This window comes from Pleurodeles waltl, chromosome 12 (assembly GCF_031143425.1).
Source record: "Pleurodeles waltl isolate 20211129_DDA chromosome 12, aPleWal1.hap1.20221129, whole genome shotgun sequence".
NCBI classification, from domain to species: domain Eukaryota; kingdom Metazoa; phylum Chordata; class Amphibia; order Caudata; family Salamandridae; genus Pleurodeles; species Pleurodeles waltl.
Window position 1 is genome coordinate 170,810,197 of NC_090451.1, and position 22,158 is coordinate 170,832,354.

The 22,158-nt window shown below is 44.1% G+C and overlaps 1 protein-coding gene across 1 annotated transcript in view; it reads left to right on the forward strand.

Annotated features, from left to right (window-relative positions):
* Window positions 1-21,512, forward strand: part of LOC138268296 (meckelin-like) — a 192,224-nt gene extending 170,712 nt beyond the window's left edge. The window contains exons 27-28 of the mRNA XM_069217807.1: window positions 15,894-16,036; window positions 20,693-21,512. Coding sequence (XP_069073908.1) covers window positions 15,894-16,036; window positions 20,693-20,773 — 224 coding nt within the window. The 3' untranslated portion in view covers window positions 20,774-21,512. The remainder of the gene's footprint in view (window positions 1-15,893; window positions 16,037-20,692) is intronic.
* Window positions 21,513-22,158: the final 646 nt, after the last annotated feature.

The window sequence follows — 22,158 nt, forward strand, 5'->3', positions numbered from 1 at the left end:
TCCAGCCCTCTAGTGCTTTTACTGAAATGTCCACAAAGTCCACCCAGGACTGGGTGCTTGTCTTTTGGGTATCCCTAAACTTGAGCCTATACTGCTCTGGGGTCAGACCTAACTTTTTAGTCAAGCATCTCTTCATACTGGGGTATGAGTCTGCCTCCTCCCCCCTCAAGGTTAGGAGCCTATCCCTCCCAGAGTTGGGAACCAACTCCCAAAGAAGCGAACCCCAGTACTGAGGCTTGACTCTCCTCATCTGGAGGGCCCTCTCAAAGGCCCCCAGCCACTTATCTATATCATCCCCCTCTACATAGGCAGGAACCACCCCTTTGGGTAATCTGGGGCAAAAACCCCCACCCAGGGACACCTCAGCTTCTTTGTCGCTGCCACCATCTCTTTTCTCTTCCCTTGCCCACTTTTTCTTTTCTAGGGCCAGCTTCTCTGCCTCCAAAGCTATGAATGCTAGCTGGGCCTCCAGCTCTCTTTCCCTGAGGGACAGGTTCTCTCCTACTGAAGGGACCCCCTTCCCCCAACTAGCTTTGGGTCTGCCCCTAGTGACTGTATGTAATGAGGACCGGTCTTCCTCATGCTCACTTAGGCTCAGATGCCCTCCCTCCCCTGAGTGGTTGGAGCTAGCATCCTCCTCTACTTCTCCCTCCTCTGGAACTTCTTCTGAGTCTAACTCTTGGGCCTCAGCCCATGCTGTCAGGGATTTGATCAGGACATGCTTCCTGAGGTCAGTGGTTGCAGGTAACCCTCTTTCAGTACACAACCCCCTAAGCTGGACTACTGTCAGTGTGGGTAGGCTAGCCAGATCAAGCTCCATAGTTCCCTGGTTTTGTGTCAACAAAAACTTTTTGCAAAAATTGGAAACAAGAATTTAGAAAAATCACAAAAATTCAATAATTGAAATTAATCCAAATTAAAAATTAAAAACAATATTTGCACTAGGACAATTTAAAGGATTTTTAATTTGTTTTACTGAAAACTGTAACATGATACTGAACACAAGTACAGGATCCCACCACTGCGCACCAAAAATTTGGGAAAATGGGTTATTGGCAAGGGCAGGTAGGTACCTACAGTTAGCAATAGGCCACTAACCTCCACTAAGGTCCAGTTAGGTCTCAGTAAATTAATCCCAGCTCAACCCTTGGTAGCTTGGCAACGAGCATCAAGGCTTAACTTAGGAGACAGAGTGTAAAGCATTCAAATATCACAAAACAGTAATTAAATAAAACACAGGAAACAGTTTAAAAATCCAAAACCAATTTATAAAAATAGATTTATCTTTAAAATGACACCAAAACGAATAAAATCGGATAAGGGGAACCGGAGATATGATTTTTTTTTTTAGCACCTAGAAACAAAAAGCGCCAATCGGGTCATCTGGTTGCACCTCGACCGGGGCAAAGTCAAAGTTTCAGGCCGACCGCGATGGAGCCCTGCTCGGCTACAGGTTGCGGGAGGCCTCGGTTAAAAGTTTACCTTCACACTTAGTCTTTTTTTCGAAGATTTTCTTCAGCGGGATGAACCTGCCAGTCCAATCCGACCTCCTGGAGCCCTGCTCCGGATACGCGATGCTGGAATCCTCGGTGGAGATTTTTACCTTCGGACTTAGTCGTTTTTTCGAGGTGAAAATCCTTCGACCGGGGTAAACCTGGATCTTGATCCGACGTCCATGGAGCCCTTCTCGGATACGATGGCTGGGAGGTCCCAGTTAACTTTTTACCTTCGGACTTAGTCTCTTTTTCGGAGATTTTTTCTTTACCGGGACGAACTAGCAAATCAGGCCGAGTCGCGGTTGAGGCAAGCCGGCTAGAGTTGCCGCGGCGGGTCGGTCCCTCTATGGAGCTTTTTTACAGAAATTCTCCAAACTTCTCCAAACTTCTGGGGATCCTCCCAGATGTCCTTTTAAATTTATTTTGCGGTCCACAGCTCACCCCAATGGGCCAGAAGTTCTGAGATGGTCCTTGGGGGGTACGGACTACAACTCCCAGAATGCACCTGGCGCAAACTCCTTTTTGCCCACTGGGCAGTGGTCAGCTGGTCGCTTTCTTCAGGAGTTGGTGCAGGGGACTCTGGATAGCAATTTTTCACCTGTAGCAAACAGGGAGTCCCTCCTTGAACCAGTTGAAGCCAGGCAAAGTCCTTCTTGTGGTGAAGCCCAAGTGTGCAGCTAGTGCAGTCCTTCTGAGTGCAGGTTCCAGGTGCAGGCCAGGGGTCCAGCAGGGCAGTCCTTCTTCTCCGTTTGTTCTTCCTTGTTGGAATCTGAAGGGGATCTGAGGTGTGGGTGCAGGTCTGCCAGTTTTATCCTTGCTCCTGGGTGAAAAGCAGGGGGGTCCTGGTTCCCCAATCAGGTGCAGGGTCCTTCCCCCTGTGATGACCACTTCCTGGGAAGTGTGGCAAAAATCAATCCCAGGAGGCAACATTCTCTAAAAATCGATCATGGCTGAATCTGATTTTTGGAGGTTACATCTGGCTGAGCCCACCCACTGGTGTGGCTAAAAATCATAAACACACCCCTCTCCTTCCCTCCCCTAATCTAATCAAGGGGGCACCTAGTTGTCTGGGGTTGCTGGATGTGGGGGTGTTGCTGGTTGCTCCAAATGTCCTTCTCTGCCTTTGAAGACCAGTTTGGCAGCCCTCCCCCTTCCTGCCTCACCATCTGCTGAGGGGAGATTCCCTCGCACAGGCACATTCCTTTGTGTGAAGCCAGGCCACTTCACACCTCATCAAGGCAGCTTGGCCAAGCTACTAGAGCTGGCCAATCAGAGCACAGCAGCAAAAACAATGCAGGGCAACTTTTCAGGTAAAGTTTAAAACTCTTTACCTGAACAAGTTATATTAAATCCAACAACTGGAAGTTGTGGGATTTATTACAACAATTAATTTGATACCAAATTCTTGGTATGTATCATTTAAGGAGACTTTAAAAATTAAAATAAAGTCTCCCCATTCTAGCCTATGAAGGCCATTTACTACAATGAGGGAAAAACAAATTTGGCTGTTTTTACCTCATCAGGGCTTATAAAACTATTTTTATAAAGTCCCTGCTTATAGTTACATGGCACCCAGCCCTAGGGGCACATAGGGCACATCTTAGGGGTGACTTATATGTAAAAATAAGGCAGTTTGAGACTTTGGAACTACTTTTCATTCCAAAGTCGAATTTGCATATAACTTTAATTTAAAAGCAGCCAGCAAGGCAGGCCTGCCTTTAAAATGCCACTGGGCATCTCAGCAGTGCACCTATGGGTGCACTACCTATGCTGTGGTCCCTAAACCTACATGCCCTACCATATACTAGGGACTTATAGGTAGGTTAACTTAGCCAATTATAATTAGCCTTATTTGCATATCCATTTTACACAGAGCACTGGCCCTGGGACTGGTAAGCAGTACCCAGGGCACAGCCAAGAGTCAGTAACCACCAGTACCTGTCCAAAAAGTGTGGGGGTGACCAGGGCAAAAAGGAGGACTTTCCTACACTACCGCTGACAGTTACAAAGATTCATTAGGACCCCTTGGGGAGGTACATTAGTGTGGAGGGTCAGATAGAGACCAAGCAATATAGTCTGGTGTCCTGCTATATTCCCCCTCAGTTTTTGCAGCCCACATGTGAGGCACTTGGATAGCTTTTGGAGTCACTCCCAGCAGGTTTCACTCTGGTGGGGGGAGACTTTAACACAGTGCCGGACCCAATCGGGGATGTCTCTGTGGGGCCTAGTCCCAGCCGACACCTCTGGAAAGCATGCTTAAAAACCTGGACAGACTCATGGGGTCTTTGTGATCCGTGGCGGGTCTGGCACCCGAATGAGCATGCCTACACCCACCATTCTGCTGCTCATCACACCGAGGCCCGAATAGACCTCATGTGGGTGCCGGTAACAGACATGATGAATATGAGATCTGTTCGGATCCTTCTTAGGGGCATATCAGACCATGTGCCGATTTTGGCGGATTGGGGTGTGGGGCACTAGGCACAGCAGCCGACCTGGAGACTTAATGCATGGTACTTGAAGTTTTGTAGAGGGGGAACTCAAAGCTTTCTTCCGCTGCAATGAGGGCTCAGTAAACTCAAGGGTGACGCTTTGAGCGGCATGTAAACTGGCAATGCGGGGAATACGCAAAAGTTACATCCACAGACCAGAACGGCACCAGAAAGCGCAATGTATACAGCTTGAGAACAAGATACTAGAGTTGGAGAGACAGGCCAGACTTTTAGACACACAGGTGATACAACATCAGTTGGCATTGGCGCTGTCTGAACTATGCCAAATATCTCTTGAGGAGGCAAAACAGTGCTGGCAGGCGTTGACCAGCAGAGTTTATGGGGTAGGCAATAAATCAGGCAAATTGCTCCACTGGCTGGCTGGCAACGCGCGAGGCAGCTGCCAGAGTCGTGCCGTCCATACGTGATAGGGAGGGGAACATCCAAGTGGAACTCTCAGCAATAGCTCAAACATTTGCGACTTTCTACCAAGATCTCTACACTAGAGATCCCCTACCGCACTTAACAGAGGAGGACTCTATAGTTTGGGGCCTTCCGATACTGACTATCCCACCCTCCCTTGCCCAAGACTTAGATCAACAACTGACGAAAGAAGACGTGGAGGCTGCTATATCTGAGCTTAAGGGGGGAAACTGCTGGGCCAGACAGGTACCCAATAGAGTACTACAAAAGGTTCTGTTCATCACTGGTGCCGCATCTCCTAAACTTTTATGAAGAGGCGCCATCGAAGGGGGTGCTTCCCCCTGAACTAGATTGTGCCATGATTGTGGTCCTGCCAAAAGAGGGGCTGCCCCCGGACCAATGTGCATCGTGTCAGCCAATCTCTCTCATTAATGCTGATGTAAAGATATATGCCAAAATACTGGCAACACATCTTACTTGCACGCTGACCCACCTCATCCACCTAGATCAATGTGGCTTCATGCCAGGTAGGAGTACGAGGCACTGCATCTGTTGTGTTCAGGTGACCCTCTCCCGAGGCCCACAGTCAAGTGGTAAACTGGCCCTGTTCCTTATTGATTTTTGTAAGGCATTTAACACGATCTCATGGGAATATGTGGAGGTATGGGGCTGTAAAGAGATTCTGACGAATGATCCGTATATCCTCTATCAACATCCCACAGCTCAGGTCTGGGTAAACAGTGCTCTCCTCCACATTTCCCATCCAGCAGGGAACATGTCAGGGATGTCCTTTATCCACGTTGCTCTTCATCCTGGCTATTAAGCCCCTGGCATGCTTGCTGCGCAACAACCCTCTGATGTGGGGCTGGGGTGGAGGATAGGGTAGCATTATACGCAGATGATGTCCTAGTGTTCCTGGGGGATCCACCTACGTCAGGCTTTAGATGCACTGAATTATTGGAGAGGTTTGGGGAGTTATCTGGGCTTCTGGTTAACAGCAGTAAATCAACACTTGTGGAATTGAGGGGGGATGCGGAGGGACGACTGTAGTGCCCCCACTTTCAGCGTGGAGGAATGCTTTTAGATATCTGGGGATCCACATCTCCCTTCTACCTGAGTTGGATTGGGTACTCAACTTTCAGGGCCTGTCCACAAACTTGGAGCGGGACCTGCAACTCTGGAAGGACCTACCCTTAAACCCAATTGGGCACACTGCTCTCTTTAAAATGATGTGACTCCCCCGGTATCTATAAGCGTTGACGATCAGATACCAAGCGTTCAGAGCACTCACATCTAAATTTACTAATTTTATATGGCACATGGGGCATCACAAAGTGGCCTTTGATACTGCGCTGAAGTCGCCTTATGAGGGGGATCCCAAACATATATGTTTATTACTTAGCAGCACAGCTGGCGCCTTTAAATGATTTGTTTGCAGGAGGTTAGGAATGACCCCTCTTACCAGCTTGAAATCCATTCAGTGGGCTTTGGTGGTCTGCTGGGAATGATTTATGGAGGCAAAGTTTCTGACCAAATAGCTTCATGCACCCGGGTTGCTGTGGGTTGCTGGATGGCAGCCCTACACTTAATAAAATGGGACTGGTGCTTTACTCAAATGATTCCCCTGTTGTGTGGAGAATGGCAACACCAACTTACAACACTTAAGGGTTTTGCTGCTGGGACTCAATAGGGATCACATTCTTGGGGGGTACACAAAGGGGGTAGTCTTATGTTGTTCCAAGACCTAAAAGAACAATATGGACTGAACAAGACACAATTGTTTCGATATCTGCAAATGTGACACGCCTTTGGGGCCCATATTCCTTCAGATACTCACCTCCCTGAATATAGCCCACATTTATAAGTCACTACTCACGAACACCTCAGATGGTTTTGACCACCTGTGACAGAAATGGACACAAGGGTTGGGGATCTAGATGGCGACAAATGGCGGGAGGCATCCCTGGCCCCCAGGGAACTAACCATCTCAGCTAGGCTACGGATGATACAATTTAATTGCCTCAGTGGAACTTACAGAACCCCAGCAAGGCAATCCAGAATGTCCACTAGGACGCTTTCAACCTGTGCCATGTGTGGCCTCCCCAGGGGAGACTTTTTCCACATGATCTGGAGCTGTCCTCAACTAAGGCCCTTCTGGGAGGGGGTCGGTAAAGAAAAAGCAGATATACTAGGGCACCCTATAGACTTGAGTCCTAGGTTACCAGTGTTGGGGTTACTGGAAGAATTGGGGGGCCCTCGAGCAGAACAAATATTTGTAGGGGGTTACATGACCCTACAAATATCGTAGTGTATCATGTCACGTAGCTAAAAGGGACATAGCTAGTATGTGGAAGCAACCCAGAAGTCCATCGTTGGCGTGATGGAGAGCGGGGTGGATTGGTGCGCGCATCAAGAAAAGCTGATTTATGCTGCCCCTGGTTGCTTGGAAAAACATGACAAAATATGGGGAAAATGGTGGTCCCACCATGGAGTATTATTGTAATGTTAAAGTTAATGCTGGAGGACCGGTAACGCAATGTGAGATTCGCTATGTAACCCTAATATTACTAATGTTGGAGCACGATGTGGGTACACTGTTTCCAGAATTCAATAAAAATTTGGTTATTAATACAAAAAAAAAATCATTACTTCTAGTAAAGATGAAGCAGCTGTCATATCAATACCCAAGGCGGACTGCAAACCAACAGGTGGAGTAGTATACAAATGGGAGGCATCATTGCATCCCTCTTCCAATACAGTATTCTCTCCATCCACCAGCCCCTCCTTTACAATTGCTGTATAATGTGACAACCCTCTCCCTCCCATAGAATCATTAACCACAAAGGGGAAAGGCGGGTGATGAAAACAGCCTTGGTTCTGAACGCAATATCCCTCCTATATTTCGACCTGTCCCATCCCAAGAGGTTAAGTCCAAGTTCTGTGCAGATTCCAGGATGACAGTCATTTATTTCAAGATGGATAGTGCAAACAATACAATATTGTCACAAGACAAGGAGAATAACCCTTACAGAGGAAAAAAGGAGCAATTATTGCCTTCTTAGGCAATATAGCATTAGAGGACATTTGCACAGCTGCTATGTGGTCATCAGTACATTACCTTGACAAAACACTTCATGGGCAGATTAACCAGGAAGCAGAAAGGGGACAAAGAATACTGAAACATTTCTTAGCAAAAACACACTCTAAGGAACCCAACCAACTCACATTAACAAAAATGGTCTGTAATTGAGGCACAGCATGTGAACCCAGAAAAGATTTACCATGCAAAACTAAATGGTTACTTACTTGCAGCAGTAGTTGGCAGCTTGAAGATTTTTCTGGATTCACATGCGACCCACCCACCTCCACCAGTGTAGGTGTATTTACAATCTCAACTCAAGAGAATACTGACAACCAGAGGAAGAAAAATTGAATCTAAAGATGGCAAATGCATCAAGGGATTTCAGGGGCATGCGTCTGGCATAACACGAGGAGGAGTGTTAACCCAAATAGACGACAACACCCACGGAAAAAAATATAAAGAAAAAAGGAGGAAAAGAGACTTCAAGGAGACTTTCTGGACCCAACCACTAGGCGGCAGAATAATGCACAACATGTGAATACAGAAAATTATTCAAGCTGCAAAACTGCTCCTACAGATAAGTAACCATTTTGTTATCATTTATTAAGTGTAATAATGTAACTCAGTGTTAGTCTCTGAGACAGCTGGCTTTGCTACAGTGAAAAACAACTGGGGGGGGGGGGGGAAATTTCACTGTCTAGACATGTAAAACTTAAGTATACATGTCCTGCTTTGTAATTACCATGCACCCTGCCCTATGAGGCTTTAGGGGGGACTTATAAGTATTAAAAATAAATATTTAGACCTGGCAAAACATTTATTTGCTGGGTCAAAATAGCAGTTTAAAACTGCTGTACAGGCTTCAGTGGCAGGCCTGAAACATGTTTTACAGTGCAACTTTAGTGCGTGGTATAATGAGTGTTGCACCCACTAATACCGTTTAATTTACAGGTCATGTGTACAGGTACTATCTTATACTAGGGACTTATAAGTGATTTAACAGTACCGATAAGGTGTATACCATTTTTATCATGTTTAGAAGGAAGAGCACAAACACTTTAGCACTGGTTAGAGTACTAAAATGTAACAAAAATGGTTTCAGCAAAGAAAGGCAAAAGATCTAGTGTGACCCTGCAAAAAGGGCCTGGTCCAACATTAACTTTCATCATTTGAAAAAATGCTGTCCCATTTTAAGTCCGACATGGTTCTTCTAGAGTGTGGACAATAGTGGGTGAAAAATGATGGACCTGAAGCTGCCCAGAGTGGTCACCAGCAATTGAGATTGATTAATTCAAGCATTCCTTTAATCGCTTTGTTGTTGTAGAGCACTGCAATGTGTTTTCCCAGACGTAAGGTCTGTGCCCACCTGCTTACTAGGGCTCAAGCTTATATGTCACTGATGAGGTATAAATAGGCAAAAACTGCCTGATAGTTGTTTATGTTCATGTCTGGAGTGGGACCTGGCATGGAAATGTGTGACATCTGCTCCTATTCGAACAATATTAAGACAGTGGGCACAAAACAACAGAATGAAATTCAGCCCAAGTAATTACCAGTGCAGAGATTAACTCAAGGATTTCTTTGATCAATTTGTTGTATTTTCTATCATTCTCCTGCCACCAACACTATTAAATCATCACTAAGGAATAATCACTAAGGTGATGGCAAATTTGCAAACATCCTCCATTTAACACTCACACTTTCTCAAAATACAACTTTATAGTTAAATATTGGAAATGGTAATGTGATACTGAGGCCCATATTTAAGGAAAGTTAGTGTTGCCTTAGCATCATTTATTTTTATTCTAAAGTGACTCTCACTTAACTCCATATTTATATTTAGATGCTAGACCCGTCTAGCATCAAAATATTGGAGTTAGATCCATTTTTAGGAAGCACCAACCCACCTTGCGTCAATGAGATGCAAGGTAGGTGTTCCCTTCCTAAAAATGACACTAGCCGCCCCCAGTGTCATATTTAACCGATGCTGGAATGACGCACAAGTAGGTTGCGGACCTAAATAATGGTGCAAAGCCCGATTTGCGTCATTATTTAAGGACTGGTCAGACCAGGTGTTAAAGTGCTGGTAGGCCCATAGATGCCCACCCCAACCACCAGCATCACCACCACCCACACCACTGGGACACTACTGAATTGGAGAGCCCATCATAGGTAAGTGTATGTGTGTGGCGTGCCACTGGGGGCCCCTTACATGGGGCCCTCTGGGTATGTTGGGCTTGCCCTCGGGACACTGGTCCCCTGTGGTGGGCATTGGGGTAGTGGTAATGACCCCTGTCAATACTTAGACAGTAGTTGTTTTTTGGCTGCTTAGCATAAAAAAATGACGCTAGGCTGACTATCGGCAGATATTTTGCCGCTAAAAAGCCTACCGTCATTTTTGACCCACTAGCGCAATTTCTTCTAACGCCATCCGTCACAGGCTAGCATCTTTTTTTGAGACGCTAGCCATTCTTTTGCGCCATTGTGCGTCATTTCTTAAATATGGTGCATGGATGGCATTAGGGCATGGTGTTAACTCACGGTAAGAAAAATGACGCACAACTGCACTAGCTAGCTGGGCCTTAGTTCTTACCTTTCCATGGATCTCAACAATAGTGTGGTATAATTCATAACAAGAACATAAAACAATCCCTTGGTCCTTTATATGTTCAGTTTTTCTGCCTCTACTCTCAATTCCTACAAACTTGCTGTTAAAATACCATTGCAGATATTTATTTAATGTATTCTTTTTGTTTACATCTCTGTCATTCGTCACCTTGTTGAGCAATATGTCATGGAAAAAATGTTCTACCATAATGAGAATTTCAGATCTACTGCCATTCTATATACGGACCAAACGCCACTTACACTGTTTAAAACGTTTGACATTTCTTTCATGCAAAGTGTTGTTTTCATCAATGGAATTCTTTTTTATCTGTTGCCCTTGAATCAGAATCTAAATATGTAGTACACTGTCTAATATACAGCTGGCATTGAATATCTGAAAGTTGTTACCTTTCTGGACAAGGCTTATTCAATGGCTGATTAAGTTCCTGGTCTGCAGCTGAATCATTAAAGGAAGTTAAATGCTACCAGAATGGTGTCCTAAATATCCCTTACAATAATATCACTCCATTGAAGTTAATAGAAAATCTATACCCAAAGGAGCGGTATTTTTTAAAAATAATATTTAGGCCACATTATTTATGTTTGGTGATATTTCTGACAACATTATTCTGTCATACAACCAAGGAATGTATTCGTCAAAATCGTCTTTAAATGACGATTTAGCATTTTTACCTTTATTTTATTTTTGTGATGATTTTAAGTTTATGTAATAAGAAGTAAATGTTTAGTTACATCTGCGATCTTGATAAAGTGAAAAGTTGATGCTTCAATGCCAGCTCTATGATATGAGAGAAACCCTTTGAGTTCGATCTTTCACTGTTACCTTCATTGTGTGAGTGTGTGCTCTTATTGCATTTAAAATCACTGATTTTCACCAACACAACCATTGCCCAAAGGTAGCTGGACAAGTCATAACTCTTTAAATGCTTTACAAAGAACCATTACAATAATTAACATACCTTGGGCCAGCTGTATGGAACGAATTTACAATTGCAAACTCTGCAATTCGTAGAATCACTGGGTTTGCAATCGCAAAATGCTTTTTTCTTACTTGCAAAACCTATTTTACAAGTCAGAAACATTTACTGATTCAAAAAATTTGTTTTGTGACCCATACAAATTACAGTTTGGAAGAAGTATTCCCTTCAAACTGCACTTGGGTATGGTTTGTCAGTTACCAACACATCAAAAGAGGTAGTAACTAATTTGCAAAGGGAATCATGTTTGCAGCATCGGAGGGAGTAGGCTACTCCCTGTGATGGTATCCCCAATGAAAAACCAACACCTCTTCCGTTTAAAAAACAAAAAATATTTTCCATTTGGAAAAACAAAAATACAGGGATTCCAAAAAACACCCTGTGATTCTGGGTAAATCACCATGCCTAAAAACAAAATGAATGTGTCCTTGTGTAATGTAAGTGGTGCTCATGTCAAGCACTTCACACATTGGGTATTCCCTGAACTATTTAATGGACTACATTTCGGGATTTCATACATTAAGGTTAAGTGGTTGTTAGAGGCTGGATATTGGTAGGAGTAAGTACACACCTAACACTAGCAATACACCAATTTGGCTTTACCCCTGGTAGCTTGGCAACAAGCAGTCAGGAGTCAGGTATGTAAAGCGTTTAAAGACATTTATTAAAATAGTAAATATTTTTATCTTTAAAATGACACCAAAATGACAAAAATACAATATAGGGAACCAGAGATCCTTTCTAAAGATTAAAACTAAAACTAGCGCTCAGAAGCAAATAGCAGGCAAAGGGAAGGTTGCACTGGACCGAAACACAGTCAGGAGTTCCATGTGTCCACAATGTAACACTTTACACTTACTTTCAGGTGTATCTTCATGCCAGAAAGTGATCCACAACTCCAGTCCAAGGTTTCAGTTGCTCCTTGGGACTACATTTCCCACTATGTACCTGGCCAAAACATTTTAAGTCAACTGAAAGCACTCCAGGCAAGGGACTTTTGTGGAAGTTGGTGCGGGGAAGCTCTTTTAAACTGTTGCTTCAGGGAGTCCACTACTAAGTCCTTTGTGCTGTGGTTCCAGCGTGCAACAGGCGTAGTCCTTGAGTGTGCAGGCCTCTGGGTTGCAAACCAGTGTTTCAGCAGGGCTGTCCTTCTTTTTCTTGTGGTTTTAGGCAGCAGATCTGAATTCTAAAGCAGATCCGCTACTTTTATTAAATCATCTTGGGGGACAGTTGGTTGGCATCCTTGTCCAATGAACTGCAAGGTGCCCAGAAGTATTACAACTTCCTCCAAAGTGTGGCATCTTCTTGTCCCACAAAGCACTGCACTTTAACATTCTAAGATGGATGATTTTGTTCTAGAGGAGTAAGATCTAGCTACACCAACCCCTGGTATAGCTCATTTCCATTAACTCCCCCATCTGGACATCTGCAAATTCCTTTCATAAGCCCACCATCTTTCTGTAGGGGACAGGGGTGAGAGGCAAAGCGTGGTGGCATTTCTTTCTGACTGGTATCCTTTTGAAGCCTCCGCTTGATTCAACCAGCCCCCTTCCTGGTCTGTCTTCAACATCTGCCTACCTCTCTCATCAGGTAACCTCTGCTCAGTTCAGGCCACCTATCACCTCTTCAAAGCACTCTTTCTAATCCTGTTAGTACTGACCAATCCGGAGAGACCAACAGCAGGCCGGGATTTGGCTTATAGTAAAGAAAGTCTCAGAACTTCCTTTCTGCATAAGTTATGATAAATTCAACAATTGCAAATTGTTGCATTTATCATTACCATTCATGTGAGTCCTTTCATGGCATTTTTTTTTCCTAGCAACATTTAGGCTTATGAAAATGTTCCCATTATAGCCTATGGAGCCAACGTTCTACAATGGAGGAAAATGAAAAGTGCAATTTTTTCCTCATCAGGACATATAAAACATAGGCCCATATTTATACTTTTTTTTGCACCGCATTTGCGTTATTTCTTTATGCAAAAGCGGCGCAATTGCAGCGCTAAAAAGGTATAAATATGGGCCTTATTTTATAATGTCCTTGCTTATAGTTATAAGCACCCTACCCCTGGGGCATCTAGGGGAGACCTTAGGGGTGACTTAAATGTAATAATAAGCTAGATTGTTACTTTGGAAATACCTTTAATTCCAAAGTAGAATTTGCATACATTTTAAAGACAGTTTACTGGGCTGTCTTTAAAAATGAAAGCAGGCACACAGCAGTGCCAACTCCAGTGCAGGAAATCTACTAGCCTTCTAAACTTTCCTCCCCTATTATATACTAGGAACTTATGGGTAGTGTGAATCCTCTTTGCCCTATTATCTACTAGGGACTTACAGGGTCTGGCATTGCCAATTGGAATTATAACAATGTGCCATTTGACCATATACCTTTCATTGAGAGTGCTGGCCCTGGGCCTGTTAAGCAGAGCCCAGGTCAGAGTCAGGGTGAGTTACTGTTGGACTTTTGCTTATGCAGGGTCATCCCGAATCTTTTTGCCTCCTGCCTCCTATTTTTCTGACCTGTCGCTGTTGGCTTTTGAACTCTGAGCACTTTACCACTGCTAACCAGTGCTAAAGTGCATATGCTCTCCGTGTAAATTGTATGTAATTGGTTTATCCATGATTGGCCTATTTGATTTACTAGTAAGTCCCTAGTAAGGTGCACTAGAGGTGCCAGGGCCTGTAAATCAAATGCTACTAGTGGGCCTGCAGCACTGGTTGTGCCACCCACACAAGTAACCCTGTAATCATGTCCCAGACCTGCCACTGCAGTGTCTGTGTGTGTATTTTTACACTGTAAATTCGACTTGGCAAGTGTACCCACTTGCCAGGCCTAAACCTTCCCTTTTCTTACATGTAAGGCACCCCTAAGGTAGGCCCTAGGTAGCCCCAAGGGCAGGGTGCAGTGTATGGATAAGGTAGGACCTATAGTAATGTGGTTTATATGTCCTGACAGTGAATACTGCTAACTTCGTTTTTCACTGTTGAAAGGCCTGTATCTCTCATAGGATAATATGGGGGCTACCTTTAAATATGATTAAAGTGTAGATTTCCCCTAGAGAGTAGATGGACATCTTTTAGTAAAGTTGATTTTGAGATTGTGCGTTTGAAAATGCCACTTTTAGAAAGTGAGCATTTCCTTGCTTAAACCATTCTGTGACTCTGCCTTGTTTGTGGATTCCCTGTCTGGGTCAGTTTGAGAGTTGGGTTGTTTTTCACATCACACTAGACAGTGACACAAAGGGAGCTGGGGTGTAACCTGCATTTCCTGATTAGCCATCTCTGCTAGGAGGGAGGGGTGGAGTGGTCACTCTCATCTGAAAGGACTGTGCCTGCCTCTGACAATGCAGACTCCAACCCCCTGGTGTGTGTCTGAGGCCTTGCGCCTGGGCAAGGCAGGATTTCACAAGTAGGTGTGAGTCCCCTTTGAAGAAAGGTGACTTCAAAGACTAAAATGGGTATAAGAAGGGCACCCAAATCTACAGACTTTAGAAACACTTCTGGAACCAAGAGGAACCTCTGCTTGGAGAAGAGCTGATAGCTGAGGAAGACGTGCTGCCCTGCCTGTGACTGTGCTTTGTGGAGCTTTCCTGCAGTGCTGCTTCTGCCAGAGTAAGAGGGCAAAGACTGGACTTTGTGTGCCTTCCATCTTGTGAAGAAATCTCCAAGGGCTTGAGTTAGAGCTTGCCTCCTGTTGTTTGAAGTGTCAGGGACAGCAAAGACTTCTCTCTGCCAACACCTGGAGTCTATGGAGAGACTCCTGCTCTGACAAGTGGTGCCCTATCCAGTCCCTGGGCCCTTGAAAGGAAAGCTGGTGGAAATCCAAGGAAATCGACTTCGGACGACTCCGGACTGACGCCGCTGCTGAATCCGGTGACGCCGCCTGAACCCGACGCCGTAACCTTCGCTGGAATGCGACGCTCTTCGCAGGCCCGATGCCGCTGCAGCCCTGCTGAAGTCCGCGACTCCGTGGAAGTCGCCGCACCACGTCGTGACCGACGCCGCTCGAAGTGCGCGGATTCAACGTTTCGCACAGACGCTGCGATCCCCGACTTTGCGCATCGGCTTGTTTTCACTCTTCACCAAAGGTACTGTACTTGGGGGTCTACACGACTCCGTGTCTGGCGCCGCTGGTGTCGGCTTGTTGGGAACGACTCCGTCACGATGCCGTGTTAACATCTCATCGAAGCATTTTTGTTTCTAAGCGCTATTTTTGAGTTTAATCTTTAAAAATTCATAACTTGACTTTTGTATGTTGGATTTTTGTCGTTTTGGTCTTGTTTTGTTTAAATAAATATTTCCTATTTTTCTAAACTGGTGTTGTGTCATTTTGTAGTGTTTTCATTAAGTTACTGTGTGTGTTGGTACAAATACTTTACACCTTGCACTTTGAAGTTAAGCCTACTGCTCTGCCAAGCTACCAAGGGTGTAAAGCAGGGGTTAGTTGAGGGTAACTCTCTTTTACCCTGACTAGAGTGAGGGTCCTTGCTTGAACAGGGGGTAACCTGACTGTCAACCAAATACCCCATTTCTAACAGTTACCATCAGTATCAGTCAGAAACATTGAATTGAACATGTTAAAGGGTGACTTTATCACAGTGGTCACCATAGGTGAGAGGTGATATGTGCGATTAAGGGTCAATAACAAAACCAAGGCTCATGCAGTGAAGGGCAGACCTTTTATAACTACAGCAGACATGTGAAGTGTACACCTTACAGTTTGTTGTTAGTTGATTTGTATATTTGCCTATAGAACAGTAATAGCATTTAATTACTTTTATTCCTTCCTCAAGATGACAGTGCCAACTTCAGCAAGATTCTCTTTTATGGCAACGAGTTGGTGCTGCTCCTGTTTGACACCTTGCTCTTCAGCGTCATCGATATGGGAGCTACAAATTTTGTGCTGGCTGCCATAATAACTTTCATTATTCAAAAGGTAAGAGCTGAGATTTTGCAATGATCTTTTTGCTCAGACGCACTAGGAAGTCAAGTCACAATTCTGTGCATTCATAAATATTTATTGAAGCTTCTGAGTTGTTGAATGAAAAAGCAGAAAATGGCACCTTGGTTGGAATGAAGTCTTTAGTAACAGGTTTGTTCTTGGTCTGTGGACAGAGAGCGTGCACTTGCTCTGTTATCTTTAGCATGGAAAATAGTGAGTTGTGTATCTGCCAGTGGTTTTGGCACTTTTCACAGTGTCCTTATCAGCAGCATGGTGTGAAAATGAAGAAACCATTATAAAGGAAATAAAATGAAAAATGTATATGGCATACCTGCCCCAAATAGTCCTTCATCCCATCTTTACTTCCACTTCAACTGATATGCTCCCTCCCTCAGTATTGCCATATATTATTCCTTTCACCATACCGGGTGCCTCCCACTCTTTTAACCTTTGTTGTTCTCATTACAATCCACTTGCCACATCTTTACTTTTAAGCCCATCTCTCATCAATCATATCTTTACTTCTTTCCTTTGCTCCCCTATTGTTGCCCAGGCATTCTATGTTCCCTGACACTCCAGCCCCTTCTCTCTTCCTGTTTTTTTTTCTATACCATTCTCCACTCTTGCTGTACTCAGGAATCCATATGGCCAGGTAGTCGCTGATGTCCCTGAAGCCCCCCTCCCAATCTTCACCCACCCCAACATACCTACGTCAGTGACAATGCCCAAGTCCAGGTCATAAGACCCCTTGCCGTATTTATTACACATATACCCAAAACACATTATTTGAAAAACAATTTACGTACAGTAACCCATAATAATCACATCTTGTTTACAGAATTGAGACCTAGACTTAACAGAGACTCTATTACATGGGAGTTCTCTAACCATAACTAGTTTGTTCCTGTGCAACCAACATAATATAACCATTCTGAGTGAGCTCACGACTGGCTTTGGGACCCTTCCTCTTAAACCCCTCCTCCATAAAGGACATGGATGGGTCCCTCCGTATGGGAGGACCCCACCAAATGTCCTCCCAGGCCGGAAGTTCCTTTGTTGGGGGCCCAGCTGCCTTTAGGATACCTACCTCAGTCACCCACTAAACCCACATTCCTTGTCTCCACCAATGGCCTGTGCTTGCTTGCGAAAATTGTGCCTGTGCAGGTGGGTACCAGGTAAGGACCATGTGTCAGCAACCGCCACCAACCCCCTGTGACACTGCAACGTCCTTTCAACTTGCTGCCAGCACCCTTGGGGGGTCCAGTGATGCAGCTTTTATTTTTGGTATAAAAGGACACCATACATGGATCCAGAATGTCCCCACAAATTATGACCTAACAGGCCAGCATAGTTCACCTACTGTCTGCCCCCCCCATACTCTGGATGCTGAACTAACCATGCCAACAAATTCTCTAGAAACATTGCATTATCTTCCTTAGACAAGTGCACCCCATCCTGCAAGAAAAAACGTTAACCTTGGATGCACCATGAGGTATAGATGACAACCAAGCTGTCCTAAATAACTTACCAACCTTTTTGTTCAACCGCTTAACAGAGTAGCTGAGGCTTTGACGTACTTACCACCTCTCCAATTCAACCTGGGAACAATGTCAGACCATGCAATCATGGTCTCAGGAAATATTTTTGCAGGCCAACCAATCTCGAAGATAACCAGTTCAAATAAGGCATTCCTTCTAAGCTCCAGCAAATCATTGACTCCAAGATGCATGATTATAATCCCTGGGAATGGAAGCCCCTGGGGCACGATTCTGTCCCATGCAGTCCTCAAGTGGGCCACGCACAGACTTCCTTGACCATAGAAAGTTGGCTGATATCCTGCTTTCTTTGCCCTTGCTGTGTAATCACTTGTGGAATAGAAAGCCTTTGCACGCCTCACGTAATGGCCCAACACCAGCACTTCTGTAACACTCCAAGATTGACAGGAGGTAAGGAAGTATCAAGCGACTGCATCATCTCCCCACGTCTTCCACCTGGGTTCACAGGAGAATACAAAATAAATGAAAAAATAGTGGCAGAACAACTACAGCAAGTTCAATCTCAGGTAGAGCTTGTAGCAGGCAGACTTTCACCTGCCAATCCTTTGCACTGCTTGCCCATCCCACAGCAGCAGTGGCTGCCCCAATCTTAAATGAATGCGTGATATACTGAGCAGGGTCAAACCCTGCTGACTTCAGGGCATTGCTAAGCACTCTAGAAAAGTGAAGCCTTGTGAGTGGTGTCCTTTCCTCATGAATCAAAAGGGGGCCAACAGTCCCTTGTAGCAGAATATGATCACCCCTACCCATTTGGTCGGTCTTAGAATGGGTAATAGTGACTGCCAAGCAGCTGTTTGGCCACTGAATATCTGCCCATTACAGCCCACCACATCTGTCTCCCTTATTCTTGGTCACCAGCTTCCCTACCCTCAATCCCTCATAAAATGCCAGGGAAAAGGTTGTCCTGAAGAGTCGGACCTCATCTTGTAATATGCAAATGCTCTCCAAATTGGCCATGATGGCTGCTAGCTTTACTATGTCTATGGAAGGCCTTGAGTCTGACCTGCCGAACTGCTGAACCTTCAGCACTTCTAAACAAGGAAAGTTTTTCCCATCTGAGTACACCAGCATCTTTGTAGAGAAGGATATTGCCACAATATGGCATCTAGCGTAGAATACCTGTCACCCCTCCTCTCTCAAGGACACCAGAAATGCTATTACCAACTTGGGCTAGAACCATTGCCTGACCCCAGCAGGCTCCTGAAACTTGTGATATGTGGAATATGCCCCCTCGTAGGCAGACCTCGCCCTGAGCTTTAAAAAGGCAGCCATGAGGTATGATAAACTGAGGAACCAAGCCACCTCAGTTGCTCCAGGAATGGTGTAGGAAACTCCGCTACTTCTGGGTGGTGGTACCTGAGGAAGACTGAAGTAGAAATACCATGTACTCATTACTTAAGATTATAATTATTTCAAAGGTTGACAATGCCACTATATTGAGTCTGAACACAATGCACCAGTTGGAAGAGGGATACGATGTTAGTAAACGTTCTTTCAACTTATTTGCACTGTAACCTTTCTTGTAGGATGCAGGACACAGAGTTGTAACCACCTTATGCCCCATCCTGGCTGTGAACTAACTATGTAACTTTAGCTCAATTGAGAGTGGCCTGTTTTATACATTCCTCGATAAACAAGGGGCATTGTAAACGAACACCAGCTTTGAAAAGTGCACAGGCCCTAGATCAACATCAAAGTACTTTGAAGGGGTCAGTTCAGAGCATAGCTGAAAGTACTGCACCCAGTCACAAATTTACATCAGCTGAGTGATGGCATTTGCACTAATTTCTCTGCGACGCCTACTTCATGTATAAACAAATGAGGTTCATTTTACCAAACCAGCATCGTTACCAATCACTAGTGTTCCACCCAAGCACAGTTTCTCATTGCTCAGGGGTTTTACTTGAAGAAATCTCCCTTTTCTATATTCACTAATTTCAACCTATTGGATTGCAACCAACTACCGGTGCTGTATTGTAGAAAGTTCCCTGGGGGAGCAAAGGCCATGTGTGCACTACGTGTGCCACAGAACACCTTGATATTACAGAAGGAGCCATGATGCTTGCATTGTCCCTTCTGCAACACAGATCACGCTATGCATATTTAGCACGGAAGTGACCCCAAGAGAGCATTATCACATTTTCAAGGAGGTGTGGCCCAATCCAATTGAGAAAACATTTTGCACCTGTGCTGTGGTGCGGGCACAGAGGCAGACGCAAATAATCTGTTGGGGATGGCCTGACTGTGTACCACATAGAGGTAACATACAGTTAGTACACCACCCAAAGGTGGCCCTTGAATTGGATTGCCAAGTACCCCCCCCAAACCCCCCCCCCCGCCCTTCCCCCCGGCGGTGGGTTCAGTGACTCACTTTACCTGGTTTCTGCATCCCTTTGAAGAGCAGACCGGTAGCTTCAAACAGCTGGTTCATGTTTTATGTATGCGCTCTTGCCCGTGCAGGCACAGGTTGGTGCCTGTACTGGGAACAGTGCATTTCCTGTGATATGGCGCATATCCCAGTCTGCACGTGGCATAGACTTAAGTATACACAGTGGCTCAAAGAAACACAGTGTTCACTAGTTCTAAAACATCCCCTGTCGTTTTCACTGTAGTCAGCTTCTATGTGTATGAACTGCCAATGACATCTGTACGTGTTTATTGCATTTATTCCGGTAAGTTTGATGTTTATTATATTGAGTGTCTATTGATTGAGCCCACCAGGCACATCAGTGAAAAGATGCCATTTGACTCGAAGAGTAGATACTTTTGCCGAAACCCCTACCAGGACAAGTAGTCCAGGAATGTTCAAATAACAACCAATGCGATGCGTACAAAATGAAAAGTGAAAACAAAATATTTGTCTATGTATAAGCAATGGATTCCTCTCAAATAGTTGATCTTCATTCTTACTGGTTATTTATTCTTCATTACGAGTAAAATGGTGATTACATTTTTCAGTTAAAAACAAAAGTGGTTTTGTTACATGAAGTTGCATAACTACTGTTAACTCCTTTTTGCACTTGCATAAATCTTTGTGGCTAACTTATGTTTCACATTTTTTGTTTCTTTTTCTTTATTTGTGGATTTTGCCTAGATCATAGTAGTACTATGCAGCACGATTGCAAGAAAGAACCTCTCTAAGCAGACAATGGTCGAAGAACAATTCCTCATCTAGCGAGGAGGGTGTGCTTGCAACTACAAATGGACCATCATCAGCAGAAGGTGATTAGCTGAGGACAGTGGAACCCTAGGGCCACATACATTGTGCTCCCCCTTAAACGGCGGATAGGGGGATGACAACTTTATTTTTATATTAATTTATATTTTTATATTATAACCTAATCTCCAATCCAAAAAAGCACTATTCAACCACTACTGAAAACCATGAAACCTTGGTTGTTCCAATACCGTCTGAGAATTTTAGGTTGCAGAAGGCAACTTGGATGCAGTGAGGTTATTACACCTCATTTCCACGGCACAAAGACATTGATCAGAATTCATCAGTAATGCTGAAACAGATTTAACAAAGTCTTAGGAGAGGAAAATAAATATCAGTCTGGCATGGGCAAGGCCAAATCCCGGACCACTCTTACTCAACGTCATTTTCAATTACCATACCATCTACTGTACTGCAAACAGAGTTGGAAAAGACTTCTGCACTGATGCTTATGGATGAACCCCTTGATGCCTTTTCGTGGATCATGCCTTCAGCAATATAATCATTCCTAGATGCATACTGGAGTCGATTACCACTTCACTAACCAGAGTTCATAACACATCACTAGAAGAGTTCTTCACAGAATATCAAACAACTCTTGTACACCCATTTTACTAGAGTATCCAGTTGCCTCTTTTATAAATTATTTATCTATTTACTCACATATCTATATATATATATATATATATATATATATATATATATATATATATAGCTTCCAACACTCCTTAAAATAACAGGAGACCCAGGACACCTCCAAAGTGCAATTTAATTTATTTCAGCACGAACATCCAACGCGTTTCGGCAGCAGCCTTACCATGAGTAAGGCTGCTGCCGAAACGCGTTGGATGTTCGTGCTGAAATAAATTAAATTGCACTTTGGAGGTGTCCTGGGTCTCCTGTTATTTTAAGGAGTGTTGGAAGCTTTATTAGGGCTTCTCGGAGCCCATCCAGGACCGCTGTGTAGAGTTCCTGCATTCCGAGACTTTCTTGTGAGATGTATGTATATATATATATATATATATATATATATATATATGTGTGTGTGCTCCTCTGACTTTCCAAAATCATACAGCACATGTTAAATTTGGTGACAGGTGTGGTCCACCAAGAGATAAAGCATCACCATGTTCTAAAGAAAATATGTAGTCTGACTGTATTTCTAGCCAAGACAATCCTCTCTTTCATCATTCTGAAATTGATACATTCAGAACTATCCAATTTTACAACATTGTTATTGAACATCTAAGAGGTATTTAGGTTTGCAATGGTCAGTAATATTTCATTCAGATGCCGTAGACCAGATGTACGAATGATCTGAACCAGCGTAAAATGACACAAAG